Raw genomic sequence first — 16,843 nt, 5'->3', positions numbered from 1 at the left:
GGGCTTACACGTCTGTACACGGACACTCTGAAAGCCACTTTTCAGTCTCTCACACAGTTAACCCAGCTTCCCTTTTTCTTTCTTGAGACAGAAACCGATAGTAATCTTGCAATGTCTTTTCTCCTTCTCTTTGGATGGAGAACCCCATTTCTCCCCGACACAGAGCTGCCCGGTTACCATGCTAAATCTCCCAGCCTCCTCTGCAGCAAAGTGCAGTACCAGGACTGTTCAACCTCAGTAGGTCTCAACCTTGGCCGCACTCTGGGGTCATCCAGCAGATCTTAAAAACTATTCATGCCTGCCTGGGTCCCACCTCCAAGAGAGTCTGATCCAACCAGGCTGTAAGTTCCCTAGGTGTGTCCAGCATATAGCCAAGTCTGAGAACCACTTTCCTGGATGAGAAGTAGCAGCACTGGATGGTAGGGGAATTATGGGAGAGAAGGACCACACTTGGAAAAGACAGAAAAGTGAGCCAGACAAAAGCGTGGGTCCCTGATGATGAGGTGGAGCTTCTCATCAACCTTGGAGCTCCTTTTATGTAAGAGACACACAAACCTCAGTCTGATGCAAGCAATGTCGTATGTGGTGCTTCCATTATCTGCAGACAAAATCCTAAATGATTACACTGACTATCACTGTTCTCCCTCTTTTTCTCCTCCCTTATTGACCCCCCTATTCCAACAGACTATGGACTTGAAATCTTCTCAAATATTAGTCATATTCGTGAATAAAATTTTCATTCCCATAGTCTTAGTTGTTAAACAGACTGTTTTAATATTCCACATATTTCTGGGGTTTTTTTTAATTTATTCTTTTCACTAGAATGCAGTTCCATAGCAATGGAAGTCTTTGTTTTATTCACCCTTCTATCCATAGCACCTAGAAGAACACAGGGCACATAGTAGGTGTTCAATAAATTTGCATCTAATATGTATTCCTCGCACAACTCTTGTCTGTGGATTCAATGTCATTGGTAAGGATAGTTGGCCAATCCCTAACATAGATAATTTTTTAAAGATTTTATTTATTTGTTTGACAGAGAGAGAGAGCATAAGCAGGGGGGAGTGGCAGGCAGAGGGAGAGGGAGAAGCAGACTCCTTGCTAAGCAGGGAGCCCAATGTGGGGCTCCATCCCAGGACCCTGGGATCATGACCTGAGCGGAAGGCAGATGCTTAGCCCACGGAGCCACCCAGGTGCCCCACATAGATAATTTTTACTTAATTTATACATGTACATTTTCTACCTCCCTAGGGTGTGTTATTTTCCACCTATCCTTCATTCTACTTGGGTATGAATCACAACCAAATTCATTAAAACTGTCAAATCCTAAGTAGATCAGAGTCAAGGTTACCAATGGTCTAAATCTCTAAGATCTAATTTTATATTCCATATTACTCACTTCAAACATTCCAGTATACGAAGTAAATGTGAAGAAGAGAAATTTTTATCCAAAGAGTATTAAGGGGTTATTAATCCTTATATTAAAATTATTGATACACATAGACACAGAATAGAGTGACATTTGAAAGACAAACGCAATAAACTCATATCTCGATGATACCCACATGCTACACTATTACCATATATTTGAGAAGATGCTGGAGAACAAAAAACGATTTCAGAAAGAGCAAAGAGAAGCAATGAACCTAGGAAATGTTAAGTTCATGAGTCTAAGGCTCATGTGTCCAAAGCATGATGGCTTTGCTGGTAAGGGTCGCATAGAAGCATTAGACTAGTACTGGTCTGTGCTGCTTTACTTCTCTTTATGAATTAAATTCATTCTCCATCTTAATCTGTCATCTCATTAAAGTATGTACCTAACTTAGAGTTTCTAGTCCACAGATGTTGGCACAATGACTTCCCAAGTAGAACGATTATTCTGAAACCAGCCTCATTTCCCCTGGACTCTGGAGCCTGTTGAGCTGTCAGCTGTGTGGCAAGGCTTGTCAAGAGCAAAGCTGAAATGTTCCGCAAGATCCACGTGGCTAATTACATGTTGCATTATTTTGTCCAGTTAACGGTCTCAGACACATCCCACAAATAGGGGATAATGAAATAAAAACAGGATTATACATGCTGTGCCAAAGGCTAAAATTACAACAAGGATTTTTAACATTAAATGAATTGTATGGGGGCTACTGCTGCATTTTAAAAATGAATTTCCCTTAAAATGTTCGTTACAATGGTCCCCGAATCTCAGGGGAAAGACGGACGGACTTCCTACCTGTTGCTCAGTAGGGAGCCCAGCAACATCAAGCTGTCCTCCATGCTGGCGATGATTTCTGAGGTGCTGTCTCCCCGCAAGAGGAGCTCTCCACGGGTTTTAAAGGTGCCAAAGGTGAATGCTTTGCTGTCCCACTCGTTCATCACCTGCTTCAGCTTCTGCTCAATGTCCCTCTCTTTCACTGCACTGATACAGATGTCCTATTAAAATTGCAAGCTCTTGTTTTATCACATGAAAGTCACACATCCTTCTTGAACAGTCTAGATTCAGCAAAGGTCCTAGCCTCACTATTTTCTCCCTACGTACCTATACTTTTTTTTCCATCTGTAAAATGCAAATAAGAAATGGTGCATGTGTATATAGATATACAATTAGTGAAAGAGATGAAGATAGAGCTATTACTAAATAACAGAACCTTAATTTGTAAAACTTCCCATCAAAGTCTTCCAGAAAGAAAGATGACAGAAAAGATATGCAACAATGGAATGCTATTCAGCCATGAGCAAGAAGGACATCCTGCCATTGGCAACAACGTGGATGGACCTTGAGGGCATTAGGCTAAGTGAGATAAGTCAGACAGAGACAAATACTATATGATATCCCTTATATGTGGAATCTGAAAAACCAAACTCAAAAAACAGAGTGGAATGGTAGTTACCAGAGACTGGGGGAGGGGGAAAAGGAGAGATGTTTAAGGGTACATACTTGCAACCAGCAGATGAATAAGGCCTGGAGATCCAATACACAGGACAGGGATTATAGATAACAAAACTACATTGTAGATATTAAACTTCCTAATAGACTAGAGCTTAATTGCTGCCACCAATAGAAGAAATGATAATTGTGTGGTGCCACAGCGGTGCTAGCTAACACCACAATGACCAGACCACCATACAGCATATAAGGGTATCAAGTCAATACATTACACCATGTTACATGTCATCATACAGCATATAAGGGTATCAAGTCAATACATTACACCATGTTACATGTCAATTACATCTCCATTTGGATAAAAGACAGATAATGTAATAACCTTTTCAATTTTGAAACTCTAATCAAAGACTCAAAATTTAATGTGTCTCTGATTTAACTCTAGAGCCAAATCAATGCAGTACGAGAGAAGGAAATTAACAGAAACCTGACTTTCCCAGTCTCCTCTGCAGCCACATTTATTCCTAGACCATTAGTCAAGCCCCATCCTTGCCCTTTTCTCTTCTCACGCTGCACTCCCTCTCTGGATGAGCTCATCTATGCCTGTAACCTTTTGCATCTCCAGGTAAGACCCACATCCATTTGCCTACTAGGGCTCTGTGCTTGGATCTACCAAGGGAACCCCAAACACATTCTGTAAAATATCAAATGCATGCCCCAAATCAAGTTCTTTGCACCTTGTCATTCAACTGATTCCCTTCCAATAATTCCCTATCTCAATGATAAGCACATTCATCCACTGAGATCTCTCAGCAGGAAATCTAGGGTTCCTCCTTAGCCCCTCCCCTTGTTTCTCCTAGCATGGTCCCTCCCTCACCAAATTCTACCCAGCTTTGCCTTCTAAAGATCTCCTCAATCTTTTCTCCCCTCTCCAGCTTCGCTACCTGCCCCCTTGTCCAATATACCATTATCTCTTGTCTGAGATATTCTTATAACCCCCTAGTTGACTTTCCCATCATTTCCCATTATCTCTTGTCTGAGATATTCTTATAACCCCCTAGTTGACTTTCTCATCATTCCCACTGGCCCTCCCCCAATCCTTTCTCCATGCAGTTACCGCAGTGATCTTTACAAAATGCAACTCCAACCATGTCATCTCTGCTCAAAATATGTCTCCCAGATGGCTCCCCATTGGCCCAAAGACCAAAATCAATAACACACCCTCGTCATGCTGGCGTTCCTCTGGTTTCCCAAACACACCTCAGACCCTTCACACGTGCTGCCTCACCTGCCTGACACTGTCTTCTTTGAAATTTCCAAGCCCCTCCCTGCCTCACCACGCAAGCATATGGACACGCACCCCCAGCAGTCATGGACATGCACCCCAGCATTCGCTACCTTTATCACACCCCACCCCCAAACAGGATAAGCCTATTACTATAGGCTGTCATAGAGCAGAGACTCTTTTACTTCAATGGTATTTGCCACATATTGTAACTATACCATTATTTGGATAATTATTTCAGTACACAAACTATTTAATGATCTATGAATGCAGGAAGGCATCTTTACGTCCCCAGCGCTTAACACAAAACCTGTCACATAAACATTTGTTGAAGGAAGAAGAGCTGAATACCCAGAAAAGAGTTTTAATTCTCTTAGTATGGTTTACTAATCCAACATTCCATAATGTAGGATACTATCAAAATAAATCCCATGGGACCTTCCAATCCCCCCCACCACCACCACCATATCATGCTTTCTATCAACTGTACCTCTATTTCCTCTTTGTATTTCAGAAGAGGTGCCTCCATGATATTTCTTAACTTAAAGGTTTCATTCCCCACATCCAGACTATGCCCAGTGAGAGCAGCTATCCTTTTCCAGTGCCTCTCCATCATGGCCTTACCGGCCATGTGCTCTAGGAGGGGGCAGCATTCACTGAAATCATCAATGGTCTTCTTCAGATCCAAGAAAGCCTGCCAGTCCTTCAAGGCCCGGGGCAGCTTCCGACACCTGAAAAGTGAAGCCACCATGAGTGGTTATTCAAAGATAAGCCTGGATGTATCCAATCCAAGACAGCCTGCTAGCATTTCTATCAAAAACAGTCATTTTGAATACCTACAGCATTTTTAAATCTCATGACTGAGAGGGTATCTGTTAATATAACATACTTCTACATTATAGAAAAGCACTCCTCCCAATCAGGAAAGATTTTTTTTTTCAACTCCCTCATAAAAATTAACTATAAAAAAAGGCATTATTTTAAAGGATAGAGGTGCCTCCCAATTCAACCCAATTCTACAAATACCTTAATAGTCTTAATACCTTAAGAGCCTTCTAAGTACAAAGCACAACAGAGTTTATCAGGCTGTCAACCAAAAAAATGTAACAAATGACCCTCTATTTTCTTTGGGTTCAACACTTAAAAGGATGTAGAAAAATCAGAGGGCTCTTGCTTTTATTACAGGAAGTCATCTCACATAAACCTCAAATGTTGGTAAGTATAATATAGAGTTCTGCTCCCTCCAAGATGCAGAAAAGCCCCTGACTAGATTCATCCAGGTTTAAAGGATGTGCTTGTCTCACCACGCCCACACAGGAGTAATTAATAAATAGGGTCTGGCAAGGGCAATGTCAACAGACAACAGCAATGCAGCACAATGTGCTTGCGAAAGATCTGGGGGTGAGAAGAGAACTTGACAGCCTATCAAAAAAGAGAGCATTTGAGCTTCAATAGCTCTGGGCATGCTAACATTTAATTTCTCACCTGTTCTGGAACTCTGAAAGTTCTCTGTTGATTTTTTCAATATTCACTTCTGACCAAAGGATATCATGATAGCTATTTACAGTTTCTATGACGCTGTTGTACAGAGTGTATATTTTCTGTAGAAGACTTAGTTGCTTCTTTATTTCAAGAAGCTGAGGATACTGAGTAACTGGCAGCCCAAAAAGCTCCTCTCCTCCAGTGTAGGTGATGTATTTCCGATAGATATTATCAAATTGATTCTAAAGAAAACACAAGTGAAAACTCAACAAGATGATTTACACATGAATAAACATGTAAATTTCAAAAAAATGGCAAATAAGCAAACATGTATGATCTCTGAGCACAGGCAAGTAAGACTAGTAAATAACTGTAACTAATTACATAGAAACTAACTCCAATTATAATCATCCCATTGACGTTTTTTAAAATATTCCACAATAGGCCTTTCTATATTAAGGGAAAAAATATATGTGTCTAAAACACATTAAGGTTTTGGTTGTTTAGATGGTCACAGAAACTAAAAAGATTACCTGAAACATGATAAGCCTATCACTGGCTTCCTGGGGTTTCAAGCCACTGGCCATTGGACCATTCTGAAACAAAAAGTTAAACATAAAATAAAATGAAATGTTGCCTATGGATTTTATGAGCTCAAAGTATTTGCACATCAAAGTTAGCTTGCATGCATGTCACATCAATGACAGGAAACTTCACTTTTAAATTGTAGAAAAGGACTCAAGAAATTGTCTCATTTGGAAATATTTTCAAGTCTAAAAATACCACAACTTCTAAATTTTAAGAAATTTTGAAAATTAAAAACAAGTACTATTCATTTCTTAGGTGACACAGGCAAAGAAGGGTCAATAAGCACTCTATAGGAAGCCCATATAATGTCTGGTTTTGAACTAAAACACTAATGCCACAAAACTCACAGATTTTACCATTCTCATATCTATTTGCAAAGTGACCTATAATCTTAACATTCCCAACAGGTTTTCCTACATTATAACACCTTCAATATGTGGATTTCTGTGCTTCTTCATCCATGAAGTTAGTGCAGGGATCCAATCTCATATATTAACTTTGTGGTTTGGTGTGTTTTTCCTATATAATAGGCACAGACTGTACCCTTTACTCTACATATTTCCGTTCTGTAGTATATTATAATTGGCTAGAAGTTGGTCTTATTATACAACATATTCCCATAGAAGAGTTGGCACTAAAACTCATAAATGAATGACTAAAACATGAACTCCGTCTTGTCCAGTTTGTGGGTTCAGCACCAAGGACAGTGCCTGGCACATGCTGGGTACTCTGTGGTGTTTGTGAAAGCAAGGAAAGCTGTAGAAGGAGGACTGTTTTAACCATATGTGAATAGTATTTGTCTACACAAGTTTAGAAAGCTATCAAACAGCCTCAAGAACAGACCAATGATATAACATGAACAGCACTTTTTAAATTCTTCATTTCTTAGATTGCTGTCATGAAAATAAAATTCCCACTCCTAGGGAATTTCATTAAACTTGACACATAATCTTTAAACACTTTGCATGCTCTGTTCACTCTTCCCCAAAAATACAAACAGAAAAAGCTGGAGTTGTACCAAATCATAGTCCAAGTAGAACTGGTGACAGTCCTGAAGGAAGACCTCCACGGTACTAATAAGTTCCTTCCTAAAACCAGGCTGCAGTGAGACTAATTCATTCTGAACTTCGTTGGCACGTGCCAGGAGCTTCTCCCAAGAATAATGCAGAGTATCGACTTTGTCCATCTCTTCCTTTGCTATCAGAAGCCCGTATTTGTTAAGCAGGGCATAGGATTCCTACACAAAAGAAGGAAAATTTAATTTCTGCCTCTCAGATGCATAAATCTACACTCATTTAAAGCGTTAAAATGGAAAAGACCAAAATGTTAGGGAAACTGCCCAGAGAGTTCTACATTCTTCTTGCAAACTCTAAAAGCTTAAATGAGCAACTGAGCCCCTAAGTTTCAGTTTCCTCATCTGTAAAATGGGAGAATTCTCTGACTGCTTCATAGGATTTTTGCAAATATCAAAAAACAGCATTTTAAATGAATTTCAAACACTATAAAAACTAAATCATTATACAAATAAAAGGTAGTTTTATGTAGGCCCCTAAATTGTATTTCAAGACTTCAAAATTACATCAAATAAATGAAAAATATAAAATAATCTAACTGCTACTATTAGGATAATAAATCAGGGTTTTAACTCTATCCCATTTCGTTGTGTTGGTAAGAGGTTCCAATAGTAAAACACAAGAGGGAACTTGCACATCAAAACCTGAGCCGAGTCATTGCCCTCAAGATGCAAAATCCTAGACTACTCTCTTAGCTAAAAGATTAAAATTGCTTTTCAGGAGAAAGGATTTTCCCTAAATATCCCTACCCCCTCTCCAACCATTAGTTCTCCCCATACAGGTGGAATGAATACTTAATCATTAATTTGGGGAAGAGACTGTTGATTTGGGCAAACGTAGCCCAGTGCCTTTCTCCCTCTTTCTTCTTCCTCCTTGAATGCATCCCTCTGGTCTGTACCCCAGTACCAATAAAGTAAAGCAGGGTAACAGAGGGGCCTGCAGCTTTCCAATGTTGCCTCTGATGTGGGAGTTGGTTCAACAATTCTGGGATATAGTGTTCACAAGCCCATAGTGTCTGTGTATGGATTTGGACAGTAATGGGAATACAGGAGTTGTACAGTAAGCCACGTCTTTCAAATAAGTTCTATCATGAATAAAGGTTGTATTTTGATCTTGACGACAGTTAGGTGTTTGTTTGATCTTGACTACCTGACTACAGTTTTGTCTGAATTCGCAGACAGGGGCAAACAGGGGTGTCAGTTACTGGGCATCCTCTTCAAACCCCCAGCGATGCTGCTGGTTCTAATAACACTCAACATGTGGAGATATTTCCAAAATGAGCAAATGGTTATCAGTTACCTCAATAGGTCCTACTTGAAAGTCAATGGAGATTTGCTGCTCCCTGATTTCTTTCAGTGCTGCCATAGCAATCCGAATATCATCTAGGTCTTTAATCTGACGATTCAGTTTCTTATTGAATTCTTCAACAAGTGTAAAGATGTTTTCCATCTCACTCCTGTATTTTTTGTTACAGTGACGGCCAATGACAACCATCCAGGCCTTTGTCTCAGTAGTCAGAATGAACTTCAAGTCAGCTGTCAAACCCAAATGTCCACAGATCAGTTTGAAAAATTTGAACCAGTATGAAAAGACAGAGTGCTCTTGTTCACCAGTAATAAATATTTTACAATTTATAGCCCTGCAGTACATAAGAAAATCAAACTGAAAAAAAATTAGATTTTCCTACTCATTATACATTCATTCATATTTATAAAGCTTGTCTTTCAACAATTCAGAACATATTTCGAAATGCTAAAAAAAAGTACATTATCAAAACTACTGGAAATAAGCCTCAAATGTTTATAATTACTTATTAAAGGAAGGGTAAATTTTAATTCCAGATACAACATGCTCATCTTCTTTCTCTGAATTAGCATTTATTTTCAAGGTTTAGCAGCAAAGTGTTCAAAATAGTCCAGAATATATAATTATGCAGAAGGGAATTAAAAACAAATCTACAGGGGCGCCTGGGTGGCTCAGTCGGTTAAGCGACTGCCTTCGGCTCAGGTCATGATCCTGGAGTCCCGGGATCGAGTCCCACGTCAGGCTCCCTGCTCGGCGGGGAGCATGCTTCTCCCTCTGACCCTCCCCCCTCTCATGTACTCTCTCTCATTCTCGCTCTCTCAAATAAATAAATAAAATCTTAAAAAAAAAAATCTACAAATTGGTCTTAAAACTTGAACCCCTAAAAGGACAGTCAATCTTAAAGATAGCTAGAACTCTCTGGAATACTAATCTAGGTAAAGAGACAGAACAATACTGTTGAATTTTTTTTTTTTAAGATTTTTTTTTTTTTTTTTTTGAGACAGAGAGAATGAGAGAGAGAGAGCACATGAGATGGGGGAGGGTCAGAGGGAGAAGCAGACCCCCTGCCGAGCAGGGAGCCCGATGCGGGACTCGATCCCGGGACTCCAGGATCATGACCTGAGCCGAAGGCAGTCGCTTAACCAACTGAGCCACCCAGGCGCCCCAAGATTTTATTTATTTATTTGAGAGAGAGAGAATGAGAGACAGAGAGCATGAGAGGGAGGAGGGTCAGAGGGAGAAGCAGGCTCCCTGCCGAGCAGGGAGCCCGATGCGGGACTCGATCCAGGGACTCCAGGATCATGACCTGAGCCGAAGGCAGTCGCTTAACCAACTGAGCCACCCAGGTGCCCCTCTCCATCTTTTTAAAAAATTTATTGTTTTAAAAGATTTTATGTATTTATTTGAAAGAGAGAGTGCGTGTGCACGAGTGGTGGGGAGGGGCAGAGGGACAAGCTGACTCCCCACTAAGCATGGAACCCAACTCAATCCCAGGACCCTGAGATCATGACCTGAGCCGAAGGCAGTCGCTTAACCGACTGAGCCACCCAGGCGCCCAATACTGTTGAATTTTTATGACTGCCCAAAAATGAGGAAAATGAACCAACCTGTGTACACAGCAACGGCACCCACATGGATGCACTCCGGCTCGGCATTAATTTCCTGCTCAAGCTTTTGAAAATAGAGAATCTGAGACTCAAATTCAGAGAGCAGGGGGTTTTCCGTAATAAACGCCAAAACCATTTCTTCTTTCTCGTTTTGCCAAATGTGATTGTAGCGTTTGAAGCCAACCACAGATGCAGCAACTTCCTAGAACACAAATAACACATGTGCATTGAGAGGAGGATGTGGAAAGGGCATCATGGTACAGTGACTATTGCTCAACTGCTGGTGGTTCCCACAGATTTATTAAAACGCGTAAGTAGTGAGGTGTGTGAATAGTTAGAAATGCCACAGAACTGGAATTAGATGCATTAGGGACACGGTAAGTCAAGAGTAGTAATGACAAAACTGTTAGCCCTCCCAGCCAAAAGGAGAGGGGAACAGTCTCCAGAAATTAGAAAAAGAGAGTCCATGAAGTCTCTTTTGGACAAGAGCCTCTTGATTGGGGCCGGCCTTTCGTTCAGAAACCACAGCTCAAAATCACACCACACCTAGGGTGCTATGGGAAAAATCACTCTGAGGTCACTTTTGTCCCCTCCCCCTCCCTCCACGCCACTCCCCATCATCAGACCTCCCCCATGACTCTCTCACTGGTCAAATCTATTGGAAGCCTCAATGGAAATTTATTAATTTTTTCCCTAAGATCAGAGGGTGGAGATAAGATCTGGAGGGGCAAACATAATATATCCAGCATCAAACTCCATTGGAAGATTGCATGGAATCACATAAAATGTATAAACCCATTGGATTAGGATTGACATCTGTAGAATGTTAAATCTTCCCATCCAGGAACACAGTATGCATTTCCAAATCTTCTCATTTTTTTTTCATTACTTGTTAACTTTTAGGGGAAGATTGATAGAGACCTCACACACTCTTTATCATGTATGTTCCTGGGTATTTTTCAATGAAATGGTTATTGTAAACAGGATCTTTCTCCGCTATTTTTATAACTGGCTATGGATGGCATATAAGTTTTAAAAATTGATTTTTTTAATAAAGAGTCCTGTTTGCTATAAAGGGTGCCTCTGTGAGTGATACCGGCTCACTCACATTTGGTAACTAGAGAAGGATGCCAACATAATGAGGAGGTCACATCAAATGCTGTTTCTCCCAGCACTTTGTTCTGTACCAGCTAAAGCAGCAAGCCATGGAGGGGCACAATCCTGGGTACCACAACCCTTCCACAACTTTTTCCTTTGGGGCCAATTTGGTCACCACTTCTTTTTGACAATGTTCTTTGCACAGTCCAACCCGATCTTTCTATATTTTATCCTTGTTTCCATGGCTCGGCAGGTTCAACTGTTTCTCACAACCACCTTTCCACCAAGTTTCTCTCACCTTTTGATAATAAAGTTCTTTACTTACTCTACCCTCATTAAATGGGTGGATATTTTACTATGATTGTCGTAGTTTTTGTAACCACACTGGTTAACAAAATTTCCTAGGTTTCGGCTGCCTGCCTCAAGCCTATTTTTCTCATAATCCATGTTATATTAAACATGCAACCTTACAAAAGAGGATTTTCAGGAATATGTTTATTTCATTACAGCAGAAATGCCTATAATTACCTTTCAACTAACAACTAACTTAACTCTCTTTGGGCTATATTTTTTTTTCAGATTAGCCTCATGGATTTACATGACATAATCATTATCACCTACAAATAATTAAAGATTTGGCTCCTCATTTCTCATGTTCATACCTGTTGGGAATCAAATTTTCCTACTGGCTTATAATTTCAGAGTTACATCTACATGAGAAAAAAATTTTTAAACTGAGATGGAATGAAAAATGCCATTATTTGGGGAAAAAAATATGACATTACCAACAGCATTCTAAATGGCCCAATCATTTCAGTAAATTTCACCAACCTGTTCAAAAACCAAGCAGCTTTACTCTACCACTCCCCACACGCAGCTAAAATGTCCCTCACAACTTCAGGTTTAATAGCTATTGAGACTTCCCACTCATGAAAATGCACAAAGCTAAGCCTGCCACTACTTATCCCCACCAAACTGATTCCCTGGCATGGGCTGAGATGCTGACGTGCATACCCAGGATGAATTGCAACAGCATGAAGACATTCACAAACATATGATGTCTTGGCGAATGAATTACAAATTATCAAAGATGCCTGAGTATGGGTAGAAATTCCAGAATCCTGAGCTCTTCCAACATCCTAGACTTTATAATATTAAGAATATACCCTAACTAAGTTTTAGACTCTCATTTATCTTTTCTGACAGTGTCACTCTTTATTAGATTGGAGGTTTCTAAAATGGAGGTAACCCACTGTATGTTAACTATACTGGAGTTAAAAACGTAATTTCAAAAGTTCTAAAAAAATAAAATAAGGTGGAGGTAACCTAGAGCTTTAAGGAAGAATTGCCTGAATTGCATGGGTACAGCTGTTCTGCTTAAGTTATTTTTCCTGCCAAGGTTATTTCGATGGTTTGGTCCAGCTCATCTTTTCAAGACAGGCAGTGTTGTAAGCTGATAGCTAGCCTATGAATCTGCTCAATGTAGGTCAGATTTCCATTCTGATCCAATCAGCTGTGGCAAGAAGAAAATGATTGATTGATTGATTGATTGATGATCAATCAATGATTGATGATCATAGGATTTTCCCTGACTGAGGCAGAATCACCCAGAAGGGTCCTTGGCTGCAGAGCACTGGCCATGTCTAGTATGATGACTAAGTGTGTATTTATTCTTCCAGAAACAATTTGTCCATCTCGTCAATCTGGAAAAAGTCCTTTGAGTTATTCTAAGTTATTCTAAGTGCCTGAGATTTGCACACTTCCTTCATATAATACACAAGCAAACGCAACAGAAATAACACAAAGATAAGCATTTTATTGCCAACAGTATGCTAATTTCAACTACTATAACTTACCCTTCGATTTTCATAATCATGGCTGCTTATATTCACAGAAAGTAATGAGCTTCATTATTGATTTATTTTATTATATTTTCCATGATTACAACACTTGAAAATATATCTGAATGTTTATTATCATCATAGACTATTTACCTTTATCATTTCTATGGAGCTTGCTAAACTAAGCACTAGATAAATATTTGTTAAATTGAATTATGTGAACACTGTCCCTAGGGCAAAATTAAATATGGGACCTTCAATATATTAAGAAGGGAAGATTGAAAATGCATAAATGCAAAAGCCTCCAGTTCCCTCAGGAACACATTAAAATTAAACTTAATAATATTTCTTCACATGGTTATGGCAATGGCAGCTTTTCAAAATATTTTCAAACAAATGAAGCTCATTCTATCAGAACTGACTAACAGAAAAGATGTATTTGCTGAGTGACAACCATTCCCTCAACACTCAGAGACATTTTTAAAGAGTCAACAGGTCTTAGGGGCAATGTAAATATAGATTGTTTTTAAGTAGAAATTGTCTTCAGGGATTTGAATCTTTCTGACAAGAACTGATTCCCCTGAACAAAAAAAAAAGGGGGGGGGGAAGCTGAGAGAAGAGCAGGTTGGAAGAAAAGTTAAACTGAATTTATACCCCTGTCGAGTATAAGTTTGTACCGATAACACTACAATTTGCTCTGTTCTCCTTCTTATCTTATTTCCACGTGGCAAAACACATACATTTCCAGCTGATAGTTTATGAGGTTTACCTGACTACACAAATATGAAAAACTGACTATAAATCTTATTATGTTTCAAATGATACTAGTCAGTACTGGTATCATTGATTCTCTGAAAGTGAATTGCAACACCAGTTTGCTTTGAAACATATCAAATTTTTTAATGATTAGGTCTATTAGTACTAACTAAGTAAATACATAGGTTTACAGCATTAGACAGAACACAATATGAAACACAGGAATCATCGTTCTTTTTCACCTTGCAATCTAGGAAGAAAAATCTTTAGTTAAACAAACATTTGCTGAGCACGTGTCAGGTTGCATAGCTCCCCCCACCCCCACCACAACCCAAAAGGCACAGTGGTTAAGGCCCAGGCTACATGTAGGACAAGCTTGAGACCTTCAACCTCACACAGGTACACATGGTAAAGCACAGGGCTCTGACCACAAGTCCTCTTGGCATACCTTTTTGGTGGAGTGGATGATCGTGCTAAGCACAGAGACTAATTTCACAATCTCTTTGTTGTCGGACACATTCTTATAATAGTTCCTGGTTTGTACAGGAATGGGTAAGTTTACAGATGCTATCTCAAAGGTATCTAAAAGCAAAAAAAAAAAAAAGAGAGAGCGAGAGAGAGAAGGGTTTATATCAAAAGCATAGGGAACATGCTTTAAAACGATGAGGGGATTTCTGAAAGGAAGACATTTCTGTAAGGAAGGACCTCTGACAGACGGCTTCTTTGCAAAAGCAACTGAAAATGGGGAACATTTGTCAATTTTTTCAGGACTCTGGACATTAACCAAAGCGGGCAACAAGCCAAGTGGTGTTCCTTTAGTCAAGAAAAAAATGCTAAAATCGTGGTAACAGTAGTGAGTTCTGAGATGTTTTAACTTCCATAGCCTGCTGCCCCCTCACTGGGGATGTGGTAGCCTTGAGAAACACAGCCGCAGCCTAGCAGTCACCAGAGGGCCCAAACTGCACTGGAAGTTCTGCAAGAAGCCCCAGAGAATTGTCACTCTTTGACCCATCAAGAGGTTCTCTGGAAAAGCCCCATTCAGAGTTTATTGTTACTTGACCTGATTCAGAACTCACTAAGGGAAAAAAAAAAAAAAAAATCCCTATCACTAAGGCACTTGTTAAAAAAACAATCAGCAACAATTAACCTCACGGATCACTGAGACAATGATATTAGTTGAGGCAAAGAAGAGGTTGACCAAAAAAATTAAACATCTGGGGAATGAAGATCCACAGAGGGCATTGTAAAGCCCTGACCTATCCCCTGGGGCTCTAGAAAGTCATGCATCTGCACAGAGCTATCCACATGCCCAGGAAAGACCTAAAATGCCCCAATCTTTTAGTTGGGCCTTGCAAAATCAAGTAAATAAAAGCTAAGGCGGTACCGAAAATTTCTGAGTTTTCAGGGTGCTCCAGCATCCATACCATTCCTAGGCAAAAGGTGTAAGACTTAGCGGTTGAAAGGATTAAGGAAATCTCTGTGTAATCATTAGCTGACCTTCAAACTAACCAACCAGAGACTACAGTAGTACACACCACAGGAAAGACTAATTTTACAGAATGAGTCCAGGAAGGTCAGTAGAGTCAATAATGAAACAAACAGTAACAACAGACTCTTGGCGGGGGCGGGGAGGGGTGCTCAGGGGTGAAGACAAGCAGATTTTCAGAGCTGCCACATTAAAATATCAAGTTTTGGGGGAACCTAGGTGGCTTGGTAGGTTAAGCATCTGACTTCCACGCAGGTCGTGATCTCAGGGTCCTGGGATCGAGCCCCATTGGACTCCATGCTCAGCAGGGAGTCTGCTTCTCCCTCTCCCTCTGCCTCTCTCCCTGCTCGTGCGCATACACTCTCTCTCTCTCTCATAAATAAAATCTTTATAAATAAATAAAGATCAAGTTTTCAACAAAAATAAAAATGGTAAGCCACGCAAAGATACAGAAAAGCAGTGTCCACACATAGCAACAATAGCAGTCCATAGAAACTATACATGAGAAAACCCAACTACTGGAATTACTAAACAAAATTCATATCAGCTGTTATAAAATGTTCAGAGAATGACTGAAAACCCAATTGAAAGAATTAAAGGAAAGTGTAAGGATCATGCCTCACAAAATAGAGAATACTAGTAATGAGACAGAAATACAAGAGCTGACTGCAAATTCTGAGGTGGAGAACATAAATGGAATTCACGAGAGGAGCTCAACAGATTTCAGTCTCTAGGGAAAAAAATCAGTAAACTTGAAGGTAATTTTCTTAAGATAGAAGACTAAGTTATTGATTTGAGAAATCACTGAGGCAGCCCCATCTGTGACATATACACTAAAGATACATGATTTATAATGGAGTCATTAAAATACATGGATTTTTATAGTATATCAACTTAAAATTGGCTAGTAGATTAATATTCCAATCAACACTGATTTAAGACTTGCATGGAGGGAAAAAAAATCCATTTGAGCTCCCTCAATGCTGGTTTTCAATGAATGGTTCAAAAGAACCAAAGGAACATTCACCTTGAGATTCGTTTTCTCCCATTTCATCATCAGAATCACTGTCTTCGTTATTCTGCGAAGCAGCCATTTTTCTCTCCTGCATCTTTTTCTACAAAGTAAAAGGATATTTTTTAGCTCAGTCCCATCCATAAAAGCAGCTTCCATATAAAATGATGCCCTCATCCCACACCCACCTTGGACAGCAGCTTACTGCTCCACAGTCGAACCCCCTTGGTGACACTGACGATGCACTCCACGGCTTTGTTCAGCGTCTGTTGTATGTCCTCCAGGGCAGGGACCATGGTGATGTTGGGAATGGCCAGAGTGATGTCGGCCCGGAAAATGGGCAGGCTGTTCTGCTTCAGCCTAGATGTACTCTTACTGTCTGAGTTAACACAAAAGAGGGAAGCCTTACTATTTTTTTTTTTTATTTAAAAT

The 16,843-nt window shown here is 39.9% G+C and overlaps 1 protein-coding gene across 3 annotated transcripts in view; it reads right to left on the bottom strand.

Annotated features, from left to right (window-relative positions):
• DNAH5 (dynein axonemal heavy chain 5) overlaps positions 1-16,843 on the bottom strand; it is a 273,454-nt gene that overhangs the window by 153,596 nt on the left and 103,015 nt on the right. For all 3 annotated transcript variants that reach the window (XM_064596856.1, XM_064596857.1, XM_064596858.1), the window contains exons 20-29: positions 16,600-16,790; positions 16,427-16,514; positions 14,362-14,495; positions 10,219-10,420; positions 8,606-8,841; positions 7,252-7,470; positions 6,179-6,241; positions 5,649-5,887; positions 4,654-4,894; positions 2,225-2,424 (exon numbers count right to left, since the gene is read on the bottom strand). In XM_064596856.1, the coding sequence (XP_064452926.1) occupies positions 2,225-2,424; positions 4,654-4,894; positions 5,649-5,887; positions 6,179-6,241; positions 7,252-7,470; positions 8,606-8,841; positions 10,219-10,420; positions 14,362-14,495; positions 16,427-16,514; positions 16,600-16,790 (1,813 nt within the window). The remainder of the gene's footprint in view (positions 1-2,224; positions 2,425-4,653; positions 4,895-5,648; positions 5,888-6,178; positions 6,242-7,251; positions 7,471-8,605; positions 8,842-10,218; positions 10,421-14,361; positions 14,496-16,426; positions 16,515-16,599; positions 16,791-16,843) is intronic.

The sequence above is a fragment of the Mirounga angustirostris genome, unplaced genomic scaffold, assembly GCF_029215605.1.
Source record: "Mirounga angustirostris isolate CCGP_5_RB_7025 unplaced genomic scaffold, mMirAng1.0.hap1 SCAF_7, whole genome shotgun sequence".
Classification (NCBI taxonomy): Eukaryota; Metazoa; Chordata; class Mammalia; order Carnivora; family Phocidae; genus Mirounga; species Mirounga angustirostris.
The sequence above is the reverse complement of the archived record's forward strand: the minus strand, read 5'-3'. Positions and strand labels throughout refer to the sequence as shown.